This window comes from Delphinus delphis, chromosome 10, assembly GCF_949987515.2.
Source record: "Delphinus delphis chromosome 10, mDelDel1.2, whole genome shotgun sequence".
Classification (NCBI taxonomy): domain Eukaryota; kingdom Metazoa; phylum Chordata; class Mammalia; order Artiodactyla; family Delphinidae; genus Delphinus; species Delphinus delphis.
This window is the reverse complement of record NC_082692.2, coordinates 63061833-63074153: the sequence shown is the minus strand read 5'-3', so window position 1 is coordinate 63074153 and position 12321 is coordinate 63061833. Positions and strand designations below refer to the sequence as shown.

General features: G+C 45.5%; 1 protein-coding gene across 1 annotated transcript in view; it reads left to right on the top strand.

The window, feature by feature from the left end:
* The first annotated feature begins 1232 nt into the window (after window positions 1-1232).
* The window catches only part of LRRC2 (leucine rich repeat containing 2), a 29201-nt gene continuing 18112 nt past the window's right edge, over window positions 1233-12321 (top strand). The window contains exons 1-2 of the mRNA XM_060022340.1: window positions 1233-1357; window positions 7261-7468. Of these exons, the coding sequence (XP_059878323.1) occupies window positions 1233-1357; window positions 7261-7468 (333 nt within the window). The remainder of the gene's footprint in view (window positions 1358-7260; window positions 7469-12321) is intronic.

Below are 12321 nucleotides of genomic sequence, written 5' to 3'. Positions count from 1 at the left end.
TTCAGACTAAACTTATTGACCTCAAATGTTCAGCTGCATAAACATAAGCCAGTTCTGCCACTCATATTGGCAAGCCATTTGTGGAGAGCACAGACTTGAGTCAGAAGATTTAAATATTTGGTTTTTTATCCCCACTGACTGCTATTTAGAAGTGTCTGGAATTGGAACAGAGAATATTCAACAGCCTTACTGTTTGCCAACTGACACTCCGTGTATCTGTGCACATCAGGAAATGGCTTTAGCCAGATTTTGATGCTGTAGGTAGGGGAAGTTTAAAACAATATATAGAAACTTATTTTACTTCGATAAGGGAGATGAGTATAGCTTAGTGGAATGAATGTTGAAATGCACTTTTATGTCCTGATAATTTTTTTTTTTGGCAGTGAGCAAATAATGACTTAAAACAAATAGTAAATATGAGGTGGGAAAATGAAGAGAGAAAGTTCACTGAGTGGGCTGAGAGTGAAGCAACCTGGATGCAAATCTTTTACTCACTTTCATTCATTCATTTACTCACTTAGTCTTTCAACAAATATCTATGGAGGGTCCACTATGTGCCACACACTGTGCTAGTTCTCACTAAGAGGTGATGACCAAGATGTACCTGAGTCTGACTTTCCTTGTGTTTGAGAAACCACATCAACAGAGATCAGCAGCTGTGAGGGTTCATGTCGCAGGAGAAACCTACAGGACAAGTGCCCAGGCTGTGTGGTCAGTCCCAGGAGGAAGAGTGCTCGGTGGGGTTTGGTACAATGCTTGGTGCGCTTAATGGTGGCTGGTGTTTGGCCTCAGATAACTGGTGTGTGTGTGTGTGTGTGTGTGTATCTTCTAAATAACTAATCAAACTTACCTCTGAGTATGTTACAACCTACTGAGAAGATCAGATGCCAGTAAATTCGATAGAATGTGGAACCACAAAGCTTGAGGAATGCCCAGGGGGCTTTGGGAACCCATGTGTCAGCTGAGGGGTAGAGAGACAAGTGTGACATTCTAGAGGAGAGGACCCCAGTTGAGTGCTGAACTCTGACTTACAAACAAGAGTACTCTCAGACCCTAAGAACATAGCAACTGCCATCCTGGAAGAAACAAGGCATTTCATCATTATTGATGAAATTGATTCACTCATATTTTATTTTAAAGTTCAAGTTAAAACTATTTTCTTCTGTGTGTGTATGAAGCTGACATATATATATATATAATTTTTTTTAAATAGGTAACTTCATGCTCTTAAAATGGGGCATAAAGTGGTCGTATTCGACGTCTCTGTCATCAGAGCCTTGTGGGAAACACGTGTCAAGAAGCACAAAGCCTGGCAGAAGCAGGAGGCAGAAAGGCTCGAGAAAAGCGCATTGGAAAAGTATGTGTTCTCTGTACTTGCTCTGTAGCTCTCTAGCGAATAAGACAGGCTGCATTTGTGTTGTGGAGGGGGATGCCTTTCCTCCGAGATTTCTTCCTGTCCGTAACACTTGCTCACTGGACTTCAGAATCTTCACGCTGTTGCCTACAATGAACATTCGATTCCTGTAACAGTAACACTCATAGCTATAAGGACCCACATACATTCCAGGTACTGTGCTAGGCATGGAAAAGACAGCAATGACATGACAAATCCCTCTACAGGAAATTCTGAAAGACCACCTAGCTGCCCTCAGCAGGCTGATGCTGTCCACCCACGTGACAACATGAGGCTGCTCTATGTCCTGCACTCAGCTCTCACCCGTTGAGCTGAATGTTAGATAAGATTCATTGTGTTGATGCAATTTTTACTTGGATTGGAATGATGTGGTTTGACTACTGTCATACACTCATGAAGTATGAGTAAAAGAGAGTTATTGTGTGTATGAAAACTAAGTTGAGGGCTTCGGAAAAACTATGTGTGTGATCAATATGAACCACCCAGTTGAATTAACACTGTATAAGACGGATAAAAGTACAATGGGCTAGAAAGGTTGTACATTCAGGTGGCTTTGCATGTCTGTAATTTTTATGCCCTGTGAGGAAACCCAAACTGGAAGTCTTGGATCATGTGTTATGGGTGTGGTTTATATAAGAAAGGCAGAGTGGGATTCTAATTGGCAGACCCATTCTCAAAGGCGGTCCATGACCCTACATCAAATTGGCAAATTGTGACATATGTCTAGGCTTTAGGTTAAAAACAAAATGTGTAGGATATGAATGTCTCTTTATTCTTGGTTCTTCACTTCTATGAATTATTTCGATCAAGCAAATACCTATTCTGATCATGCTTGATGATTAAGCTGCTACTGTAAGCATCACAGCTGTTCCAGGTGGTTATAATTATCCCCAGTCTGAAGACGAAGTTAGGACCTAAGTAACTTGCCCAAATTGACAGGGCTGGTAAATGGAGGATTTGGCCAAACCTTTCCCCCTATATAATGCTGTAATCACAGATAGCTGGACTGTCTTTTCACTTGCCACTAATATGAGATTATCCACTATGACATGAATCTTAAATTTAAGAATTGGAACCCTCAGACCAGGCAACACCCATGGCAGAGGATCTTAGGGATCTACATGAGCATGAATTACACAAGGTCCCAGTGCCCTATGAGCCCAAAGTGGTTCTCAGCCCTGCTCCAGCTTCCTCCCACCCCCAGCATCTGGGGTTACTCTAGGGTGGGACAACTTGCTGAATGGGGACCCAAGCCCTGGGAGGTTTATGGAGGCGTCTGTAGCTGAGGTAACCGCCTGTGGGTTCTGGGAACAGCAGCCACCTGCAGGAGCTTCCGTCTGAGAACCGTGCCCTGGAAGCCACTTTGCAGTCATGTTTGACTCTCGATCTCTGTCTTCCATCGTGGTGCCAAATGGCTTTGTGTCCACATTCACACGTCTCATGTACACAGGGTTGGTCCTGCATTAGGCTCAGTGCCATAGGGCTTGTGGTGTGCCTTATCTTAACCTAAGACAGAAAACTTCTTGGGAATTTGTTAGGATTTTCTAGCTCAAGATAAGAAAAACAGCCACCAAACTGGATGGGTGGTGAGGAGGAACTGGGAGGGTGGCTGGAGGAGTGTGATGTTCAGGAAAAAGCATTAATTTCCCAGGACCTGCAAACATGAATGTAGTGAATTTACCTTTTTCTGGCAGGTATTTTTGAAGTTTCATAATATAATTTATACTGTTGTTGTTAGGACTATTTGAAGGTTACCCTTTAGTTTCTCAAAATTTGTTTCCTGTGGGAAAGTTAATATATACATACATACATATATATTTTTTAATTAATTAATTTATTCGGTTGCACCGGGTCTTAGTCGTGGCAGGTGGGCTCCTTAGTTGCGGCATGTGAACTCTTAGTTGAAGCACGCATGTGGGATCTAGTTCCCTGACCAGGGATCGAAACTGGGCCCCCTGCATTGGGAGCATGGAGTCTTAACCACTGGACCACCAGGGAGGTCCTGAAAGTTAAGGTACTGATGACTGCTTTGTATAAAAGGCAGTTATCTGGTTAATTTAAATGTACTAAACCAGGCAAAACCGTTTAGCTTGTTCTGTTACCTCACTTCATGGTATTTCATTTTGTAATACTGTATTTGTTCCATGAGGTATATACCAACGCTTAAAAGTTATGAGTACGGAACATCACTCTACTTGAATGAAACTCAGTCATTTAGATGGAGAGATAGAGATGCTTTTGTTAGGCTCTAAGTGAGGAATTTTTCATCCAGTGAGCCTATTTGCCATCTAGACTAAGATTGTGGGCTCATTTCCTAAGGAAAGAGTATTTTATTTGCACACTTACTGATTTAATGAATAGAGCTCTAATGGCATTGTTTTGTATGTTTATCTTGTATTTGAAATACTACTAAAATTGACTTAAGGGGACAATTATTCAATTATATGGGTGATAAAGTATAAAGACAATGACATTTTGTTTATATTAATTACTCTCAAGGAAGAGAATGGATTTGTAAAAATAGTTTATATTCTCATTGTGACTTTCTCTAGGTTTCAAAGGGACTAAGACATCAAACATTTAAAACAGAAATCCAAAAAAGATTTGGTATTTAACTATTTTTTAAGTAGCGCATCTAATTTCCTTTTTCCCTCCACTTACGTTGGCTGTACCAAGATATGTGAAATAGTTACATCAATTTGTAATCTGTGATATAGGAAAGATGTGTTGAGTAGGGGTTAACCGGTATCATTTCATTACCTTGCTAGACTCTACCTTCGGGTTCAGTCTAAGAAATGAAGAAAGAAAATTTAGAGACATTAATCTGAAAAGTGCTCATTGAATACAAGAACTCGCTGCGGCTGTGCTGCTGGTTGTGAAAATTCTGGAAGGATTTCTTTTATTATTTCAATCAATGCCTTGGATCTAGGGTCTACCCTGTATCCCTGACTGCTACAGTCAGAACTAGAGCTACAGGTAGATATTGAAACTTATTTTTATCATATGGTATTAAAAATATTTAAATTACACAGAAGAGCTAATAATGAAAAGCAAATCACCCCAAGCCCCTGCTAATATTTCCCAGAGGAGCTCACTTCTAACTCTTCCAGCACTTTCTCCTGGTATTAAATTCCTATTTCTCCATGTGCTGGTATTTTAAAATTTATCTGTTTTATTACATTATTTGTAGATTTCATGTGTAGATCCTGAAGCCCCAGGTAGTTGATTACCCAGTGCTTTTCCCCAGCTCAGCAACCTGTGACTAGGACCTGGGTAGGGTAGTAGCTGTGCTAGCCAATGCCGTCAGCAAGATAGTTTTTTTCAAGCGCTCCTGTTCTCCTAGATTAATGGCAAGCACGAAACTCCACTGATACCTGAAGTGGTGTCTGAAGAGCAAAAAGTCTGATTAAGGGGGAAACATTTGCACATAGTCCTGGGGAACCAGCCCTGCAGAATTCTGGGATCAAGAACTCCAGGTAGACATAACAGCAAGTGCAAATACCCTGAGGCAGGGGTTTGCCTGGGTGGTTCAGGGAAGAACCAGGAGGCTAGAGTGACTGGGTCAGAAAAAGTGAGGGTGCAGTAGTGGATGAGGTCAGACAGGCAAGGGGAGCGCACAGATCCGCAGGGCCTTGTAGGCCATAGTGAGACATTTGCTTTTATTGGGTGAAATGAGAAACCAGTGAGAGGTATGGGCAGAGGCATGACATGGTGTGACTGACACTGTCACAAGCTCACTCAAAATGCTGGATGAGTTTAGACTGTAGGGAGGCAAGAGTGGTGCCTACATGAAGATGCTGGTGACTTGGACCAGGATGGGAGCAGTGAAGGTGGTGAGAAATGGTCAGATTCTGGTAGAAATGACCCTATTTGTTGATGGATTTGATGTGAGATATGAAAGAAAGCACAGAGTCAAAGATGACCCTGAGGTTTTTGACCAGAGCAACTGGCAGTCTTTTTCTAAGATGGAGGAAAAAGCAAGTTTTGCAGGTGAAGATCAGGAGTTTGGGTTGGAACATGTAAATTTGGGGGATGCCTTTTAGATATTCAGGTGGAGATGCTGGGAGGCAAGGAGGCTGGATTCATTGAGGACGTCTTGGCTGGAGATATATAATTGCGCATCATCAGCATATAGATGTATTTAACACCAAGAGACAAGAATGTCTGTAGACAAGAATGATTTGTATTGCTATCAATTTTCTACAAGTTAACTTCAGTCTCTGCCGAGTTGTAAAATAGCTTAGTCAACGACAAAGGTGCATACCCCTATAGGATCAGATAAAATCCACCAAGTCTCCAGTATTCCAGAAAAAGGATATCCACCAGTCTCTTGCTTTTATCAGCCTTATATTTCTTCTTACAATTGACAGTGCCTGGTAGTCCAGGCCAGGACTTTCCACATGCCCAGTCCTCAAAGATGTTTCTGCCCCAGACTCTTTCCTCTGTTCCTGCCCCTCCTGACCACTTGGCTCCTGGGCTTTCCTGCGATTCTAGTGCACTTTTCCTTCGGGTACCACCTGAGAGTTTCCATACTAGGACTGACCCTCTACTACAGGGTTTTTTGTTTTGTTTTGTTTTATTCAGCATTTGTATTGCTTCAGGCCCTGTAGAGACCAGGGCTGCATCAGCAGCCTGTTTCTAAAAGAGCCCTCTTTTAGAAGCCTGGGATACTGCCTGTCACCAAGTCCCTGAGTTGGGCTGAGTAGGGCCCAGATGCCTTCCTGAGTGTGGAATGCACCAAGTTCCTATCCAAGGCAGGCTACCTTATTTTGAGACAATGTCTCTGTGTGATAGATTTGAAGGAAAACCACAACAAACCTTGTTTTTGTACCACATAGAATGTCAACCTGTTAAAGGCTCCAAGCAGATATCAAATCTCTACATGGAGAAAGGCCCCCAGGTGCAAAACACTGTTCTAATGACGGCGTGAGCATCTGGAGGGCAGCAAGACGTAGTCCATCATGATGGAGCTTATGACCAAGCTGGGGGGATAAGACAACTATAGAATAATATGTCAGAGAAGTAGCAACAAGAAGGTGCTGGGAGTGATGGGGAGGCTGAGGAGTCCTGGGCCAGCTCCAGTGTCAGATTGGAACTGGAGTTTATGAATAACAGGTTCATCTGCAGGAGTGAAGTTTCCCAAGGTGGCTGATGGATGACCTTCTAAAGTCGAATTTTATAAACTGGGGCTGCCTGTATATTTCTATCCATATGCTCCTGAAAGGTCATCAGATTCCTGTGGCCTTGCTTTTTTTTTTTTTTTTTTTGCGGTACGTGGGCCTCTCACCATTGTGGCCTCTCCCGCTGCGGAGCACAGGCTCCGGACACGCAGGCTCAGCGGCCATGGCTCACGGGCCCAGCCGCTCCGCGGCATGTGGGATCCTCCCGGACCGGGGCACGAACCAGCGTCCCCTGCATCGGCAGGCGGACTCTCAACCACTGCGCCACCAGGGAAGCCCTGGCCTTGCATTTTTGAAAAATTTGGGTGTCACCTCATAATATCAAGGGATATTGTAATTAATCAAAGGCATAGGTAATTTTGGTAGAAATTTTAGCCATGTTAACTCACCTCCTCTACTTTTAAAGTCAGATTTGCTAATACTTCACAACTCTGAGGGTTTAAGCTTCCCCCACACCCCATATCCACCACAGCAGAGGAAACAAGAAAGAAGGGGCGGAGAGGGGGCGGAAGTGGAGGGGAGGGCTTGTCTCCTGCTGGGAAACTGCAGGTGATGAGAAGGACTGCGCTTGCGCTTGCGCTTGCGCCCAGGTGGCCCTCCTGACTTCTCCAGGCAGGTGATGGCGATTCCCCAGGAGATAACCGAGACCTCTGCTGCCCGTTTTAGGATAAAGGAGGAGTGGAACTTCGTGGCCGAGTGCAGAAGGAAGGGCATCCCCCAGGCTGCGTACTGCAAGAATGGCTTCATAGACACCAGCGTGAGGCTTCTGGACAAGATTGAAAGGAACTCCCTCGCAAGGCAGAGTGCAATTTCCAAGGAGAGAGAGAAACGGAGCAGTGAGTTTGTGTTTGAACTTACGGGGCAGCACTGGAAGGTGAGTCCATGCGTTTCGGTCCCTACAGCACGCCGAGGCTCTTTGCAGCGCTGCGGCCGACGTCTGCTGCTAGGCTGAGCTCAGGCCGTTGACCTTGGCCCAGTGCACGCTGTTGCTGTTGTCTTTAGAGAGCTTTCCCCTGGATGCGGAGGAGCCATTGCCGGCTCTGAACCGGGTTCTCGCGTCTTTTCCGCGGTGAAGGACTGTGCAGTCTTGAAAAGAGCAGCGGGATCCCCTTGGATCCTTACGACGCTGCGAGGGACTGGGACCCCAGCGGCTCCTCAGGATGGCACAGCCTTTACAATGCTTGATTCTGGGAATTCCCTGGCAGTCCAGGGGTTGGGACTCCGCGCTTCCATTGCCGAGAACGCGGGTTCAATCCCTGGTAGGGGAGCTAAGATTCCGCCAAGCCGCGGGGTGCGGCCAAAAAAAAAAAAAAAAAAAAGTTCGATTCTGCCGCCTCCTCGCCACCCCTCCCCGCCCATTAAAAAGACCTTCTTGCCTTCTTATTTTTTTTTAATGCTCTGAGCACTCGACTTGCCTAACACCCCTCTGTGGGCGGTGACTTTGCTGACTTGGCACAGAGTGTAGAGCCGCAAAGGAATTTCGCAGACCCTTCAGCCGGTTTTCCTCTGAGTTTCTGAGGCCAGGACAAAGGTGTGCCCTCTTTCTTGCCTCAGGTGTGTACAGGTGCTTCCTGCTCGCACTCCCCCAGGTTGCTGCTGGCTTGGAGAGGCACCTCGGGGCTGCTTGTGCTCTGATGTTTCTTGGCTGAAGCAGCCCACGGTGTGTGTGTGCTGGGTGGCGGCACAAATGAGCTCGGGCTATCTTCCGTTCAGTGGGACAGAGGTGCTGGGACCTGCTCTCCATCTCTTTTTATCCCACCATTTTGTGGCTGAAAGGACTCTGGACTGGGAGACCGTATATTTTGGGTGACCCTTTATTGGCCGTGTGACCTGAGGCTGTTTGCTCCATTTGTATACATTTTATCTCCTTCCCTGTTCAGTGGTGCTAATGCTTGCCTTCACCCCCTCAGAGGGCTGTTGTGAGGATTAAACGAGCAGATATTCTGTGACACTGTCTTGTTAGCGACACAGCCCTATAAGACTGGGAGAGACTATGACTGACACCTCTTTGGTGGTCTTTCTCCTGCATCCGCATCATTGAGATCAGTGGGTACACGGATACTGCCTTTTCTGGGGCAAGAAGGAGGGCCTGTCTGGATTTCTAATTAAATACCACTGGTAAATCATTCTCGTGTGCCGTGGTCAAACACGATCCCAGCCCGCTTGGGGAACCTGTTGAGTCCTCTCGGCTCACAGCACCTTTGGAAAACCACTTTAAAGGGCATTTAGTGAGTGCCTAGTGTGGTCGGGGGATAGGAAGAGGGTTATGAGTCAGCAGGCTAGGGAGACCCCAGGGTGAACTATGTGGATGTTGTCTTCATTACTTACAGCCTTCTTGTCCCCTGCATTCGGTTCCCTGAGCTGGTACCTTATCCTCATGGGTACCCACCGAAGGCAAGACTCTGGGGCCTCAGGCATTCATTACTATGAATTTCAGTTGCTATTTTCCTTCCCCAAAGAGATTTGTGTTTCAGTCTTGCCTCTGCTTAAGGAGTGAAAAGCTCCATTAAAGGATGTTCGCCATCTTAGAGTGCTCGCGGCAGCGAGGGAGTTCTGGCCTCTAACATCTCACCAGGCAGCAGGTCTGGCCTCTGCAGGAGGTCAGCAAGAGGTGGACAGGGCGGTGGAGCTTCTGGGGTCTTGGGAACTGGGTGGGGAGAGCTCCCCTGGGGTTCCTTGGAGCGGCTGTGGGGCTGTGACCTATGACTTGGGTACCCGATTAGGATGGGGGTGTCGGGGGGTCAGGCATTCTTTGTGAGCTGGAAGACCCCAGGCCCTGGGCCCTGCTCTTTCAGGGAGATTTCTCTACTTTTACTGAACAACTTTTCAATAGAAAATTTCACTTCTACTGTCAAGTTTTTAATTTCCAAGAGCTGTCTCTTTGTTTTGTGAATGAATGAGTCCTGTAATGTGACTTTATATTTCTACTTTTATGCATGAGTCTTAAATTTTCCTTTAAAAATTTTGTCCTGTTTTCATTTCATGGGGGCTGTTCTTACTTATCTTGGGATTGATAGCTTTTTTTGGAGGAAGTTTCCATCTTTCAGAGTCTCCTTTTTCTTTTTGGGGTGTTTGTATTGGTCTGGCATGTTGGGACTCTCTGGGAGGTCTGGAGACACAGGGTGTCGGGAGCACTGAGAAACTGGAAGCTCCAAGTGTGTGTCAGGTGAAGGCTTCATTTTTCGGAGGGCGTTGCTATGGAGCCCCATGTCTCCAGCACGTTCCCCCCACCCCCCGCCCCGGGAGTGCATATTTATGATTTGTCTGCAGCTGGTGGGTGCCCACAGAGAGGATCCTCTCACATCCTGCAGGCAGGGACAGGCCTGGCAACCAGTGCTCTGGACAGAGAGGAAGGCTGGGTGGGGAAGTCTCAGCTTCCATCACTCATCCTGTGGTTGCTGCCTCCCTCCCTAGATGTGCCTGATGGTCCCCAATCCAGACACTCTGTTTAATCCCTCCAGTGGATAAGCCTCAGTCTTCTACAGGGGCAGTAGTTCTGTGACATGGATGGGGGGCAGACTTTGAACTTGACCTCCTCCTTTTAGCCCTGCCTTCCACTCTCACCTCCAGACATGCCCGGCTCTTCCACTTCCTGAGCCTCGGGAGCCTCTGGTGAGAAGTTTGGGTCGTGTCTCATTGTTCCTGCTGCTGCTGGTCTAAGGTTGAGCAGATCCAGGGAGGTGGGTTACCATCTTCCAGTTTTCCAGCTACCAGCATTTTCCTGCTGCTGCCTCCCTTCTCTTTCTCTTTGCCCTTTGTAAGGTTTATATCTTCAAAAAGGAATTCCTTTACTGTCATCTTTCATGGAATTTTAGAGAAGAGCAAAAGTGTCTGTGTTGTGTTCAATCTGCCATCTTTACCCCGTTCCTTTTATTTTTATTTAACACGCTATCTTAAGATTTTCCCATGTTATTAAAAATAGTTATGGATATAATTTTGGAAGGCATAATAACCTTTCCAAGTGTGCCATTATTGGAAGAGCAATATGAGAGAAGTTATTTATGAGACACTTGATAATTGAAGCTTCAAAAGAGAGAGTGTTTTCATGCCGTGGAGTGGCTGGGCCCGTGAGCCATGGCCGCTGAGCGTGCGTGTCCGGAGCCTGTGCTCCGCAACGGGAGACGCCACGACAGTGAGAGGCCCACGTACCGCAAAAAAAAAAAAAAAAAAAAAAGAGAGAGAGAGAGAGTGTTTTTATGACCTAGGGTCAGCTCCCTGATGCCCCAGCTCATCATCTTGTCTCAGCGACAGGAGGCAACCCTCTGATCTGGTGTGGGCTGCATTCAGATCAGGATGAGGAGGTGCCGAGATGGGTTTGCCAGGCCCGGGTGCTGGGGGCAGTCACACAGGGCCCTGTGCTGGGAGGGGCCCTGTGCTTGATGTAATGCTCTGCTGTCACCATCTTGAAATTCTTAATTTTTAGAAGGGGCCTGCATTTTCATTTTGTACTAGTTCCTGAAACTATGTAGCCTGTTCTTACTCTAAGTGACCCATTTAAATGTCTTTGGGTTTCAGTGTCCCTCTTTTAAGTGGGCCTTCATCATGCCCACTCTGCCTATCTTATGGTACTGTTACGTGAAAGCACATTTAAGGTGAAAGTACTTTTGCAAGTTAAAAGCTTAATCCACATATCCAATAGCAATGATCATAAAGCCCATTATAAGCACCAGATAGCAAGCAAGGGCCACTGTGGGCCTTCTGATTGCTACCTCCACCCCACCCGACCTCTCCCCTGTACATTCCTGCCCCACTTTGCAGCTGATGTGCTGTGGTCAGCTCCATGAGGTCAGGGGACATGCATGTCCCTCAGTGCTCAGCATACCTCATTGCAGTGGGGGCTCGTAATCCTGTGAACTGAATTTCTTCAACGGGACAAATAGCCCCCTCTAAAGCCTTAAGCACTTCTCAACACCTTTACAATTTTATCCCAGAACACTAGAGCCAGGGGAGGCCCTGGATACAGCCGAGTTCCTGTCTGTCACTTCAGAAGTGAGGGCCCAGGGAGGGGGTGCCCCTAGAACATGGCTCGGCGTCCAGGTCTCCACACTGTCCTTCTGGGCTCTTTCCCTGTTAAAGACTCATAAAAACATTTAGAAATTTGGCACAGCAAGTATTAGGTGTTTATCAAATATTTTAAAAAGTGATTAGTTTCAGAGTTGCCTGATTCCTTCTTGTATCTCTAGTGCCAAACATGAGTCTGCCTGGACATAACATGGCTCAAAAGATGTCTGCTGGATACAAACTACTATATATAAAACAGATAAACAACAAGGTCCTACTGTATAGCACAGGGAACTATATTAAATATCTTATAATAAATTATAATGGAAAGGAATATGAAAAGGAATATATATATTCTTTTATGTATATATGTATAACTGAATCACTTTGCCATACACCTGAAACTAACACAACATTGTAGATTAACTACACTTCAAAAAAAAAAAAAAAGATGTCTGCTGAAAGGAAAAAAAGCGATTAGTACAGAGGAAGGGAAATGCAGCACACATTTTAAAATCTAAGACGTGGCCAGATTTTATTTTTAGAAAATGTTAAATCCATATGTTGTAAATAAATAATACATGTGTAGCTTTGGGTGGGAGCCTGGTTGTCAGTGTTCACTCGGCATTTGACTTTAATAGAATCATGAATTCATGGCCCTTTTGAAATTTGGCTAATCTGCTAGTGTGAAATTAATGACATCAGCAGCATCTTGCTTTCTTTTTT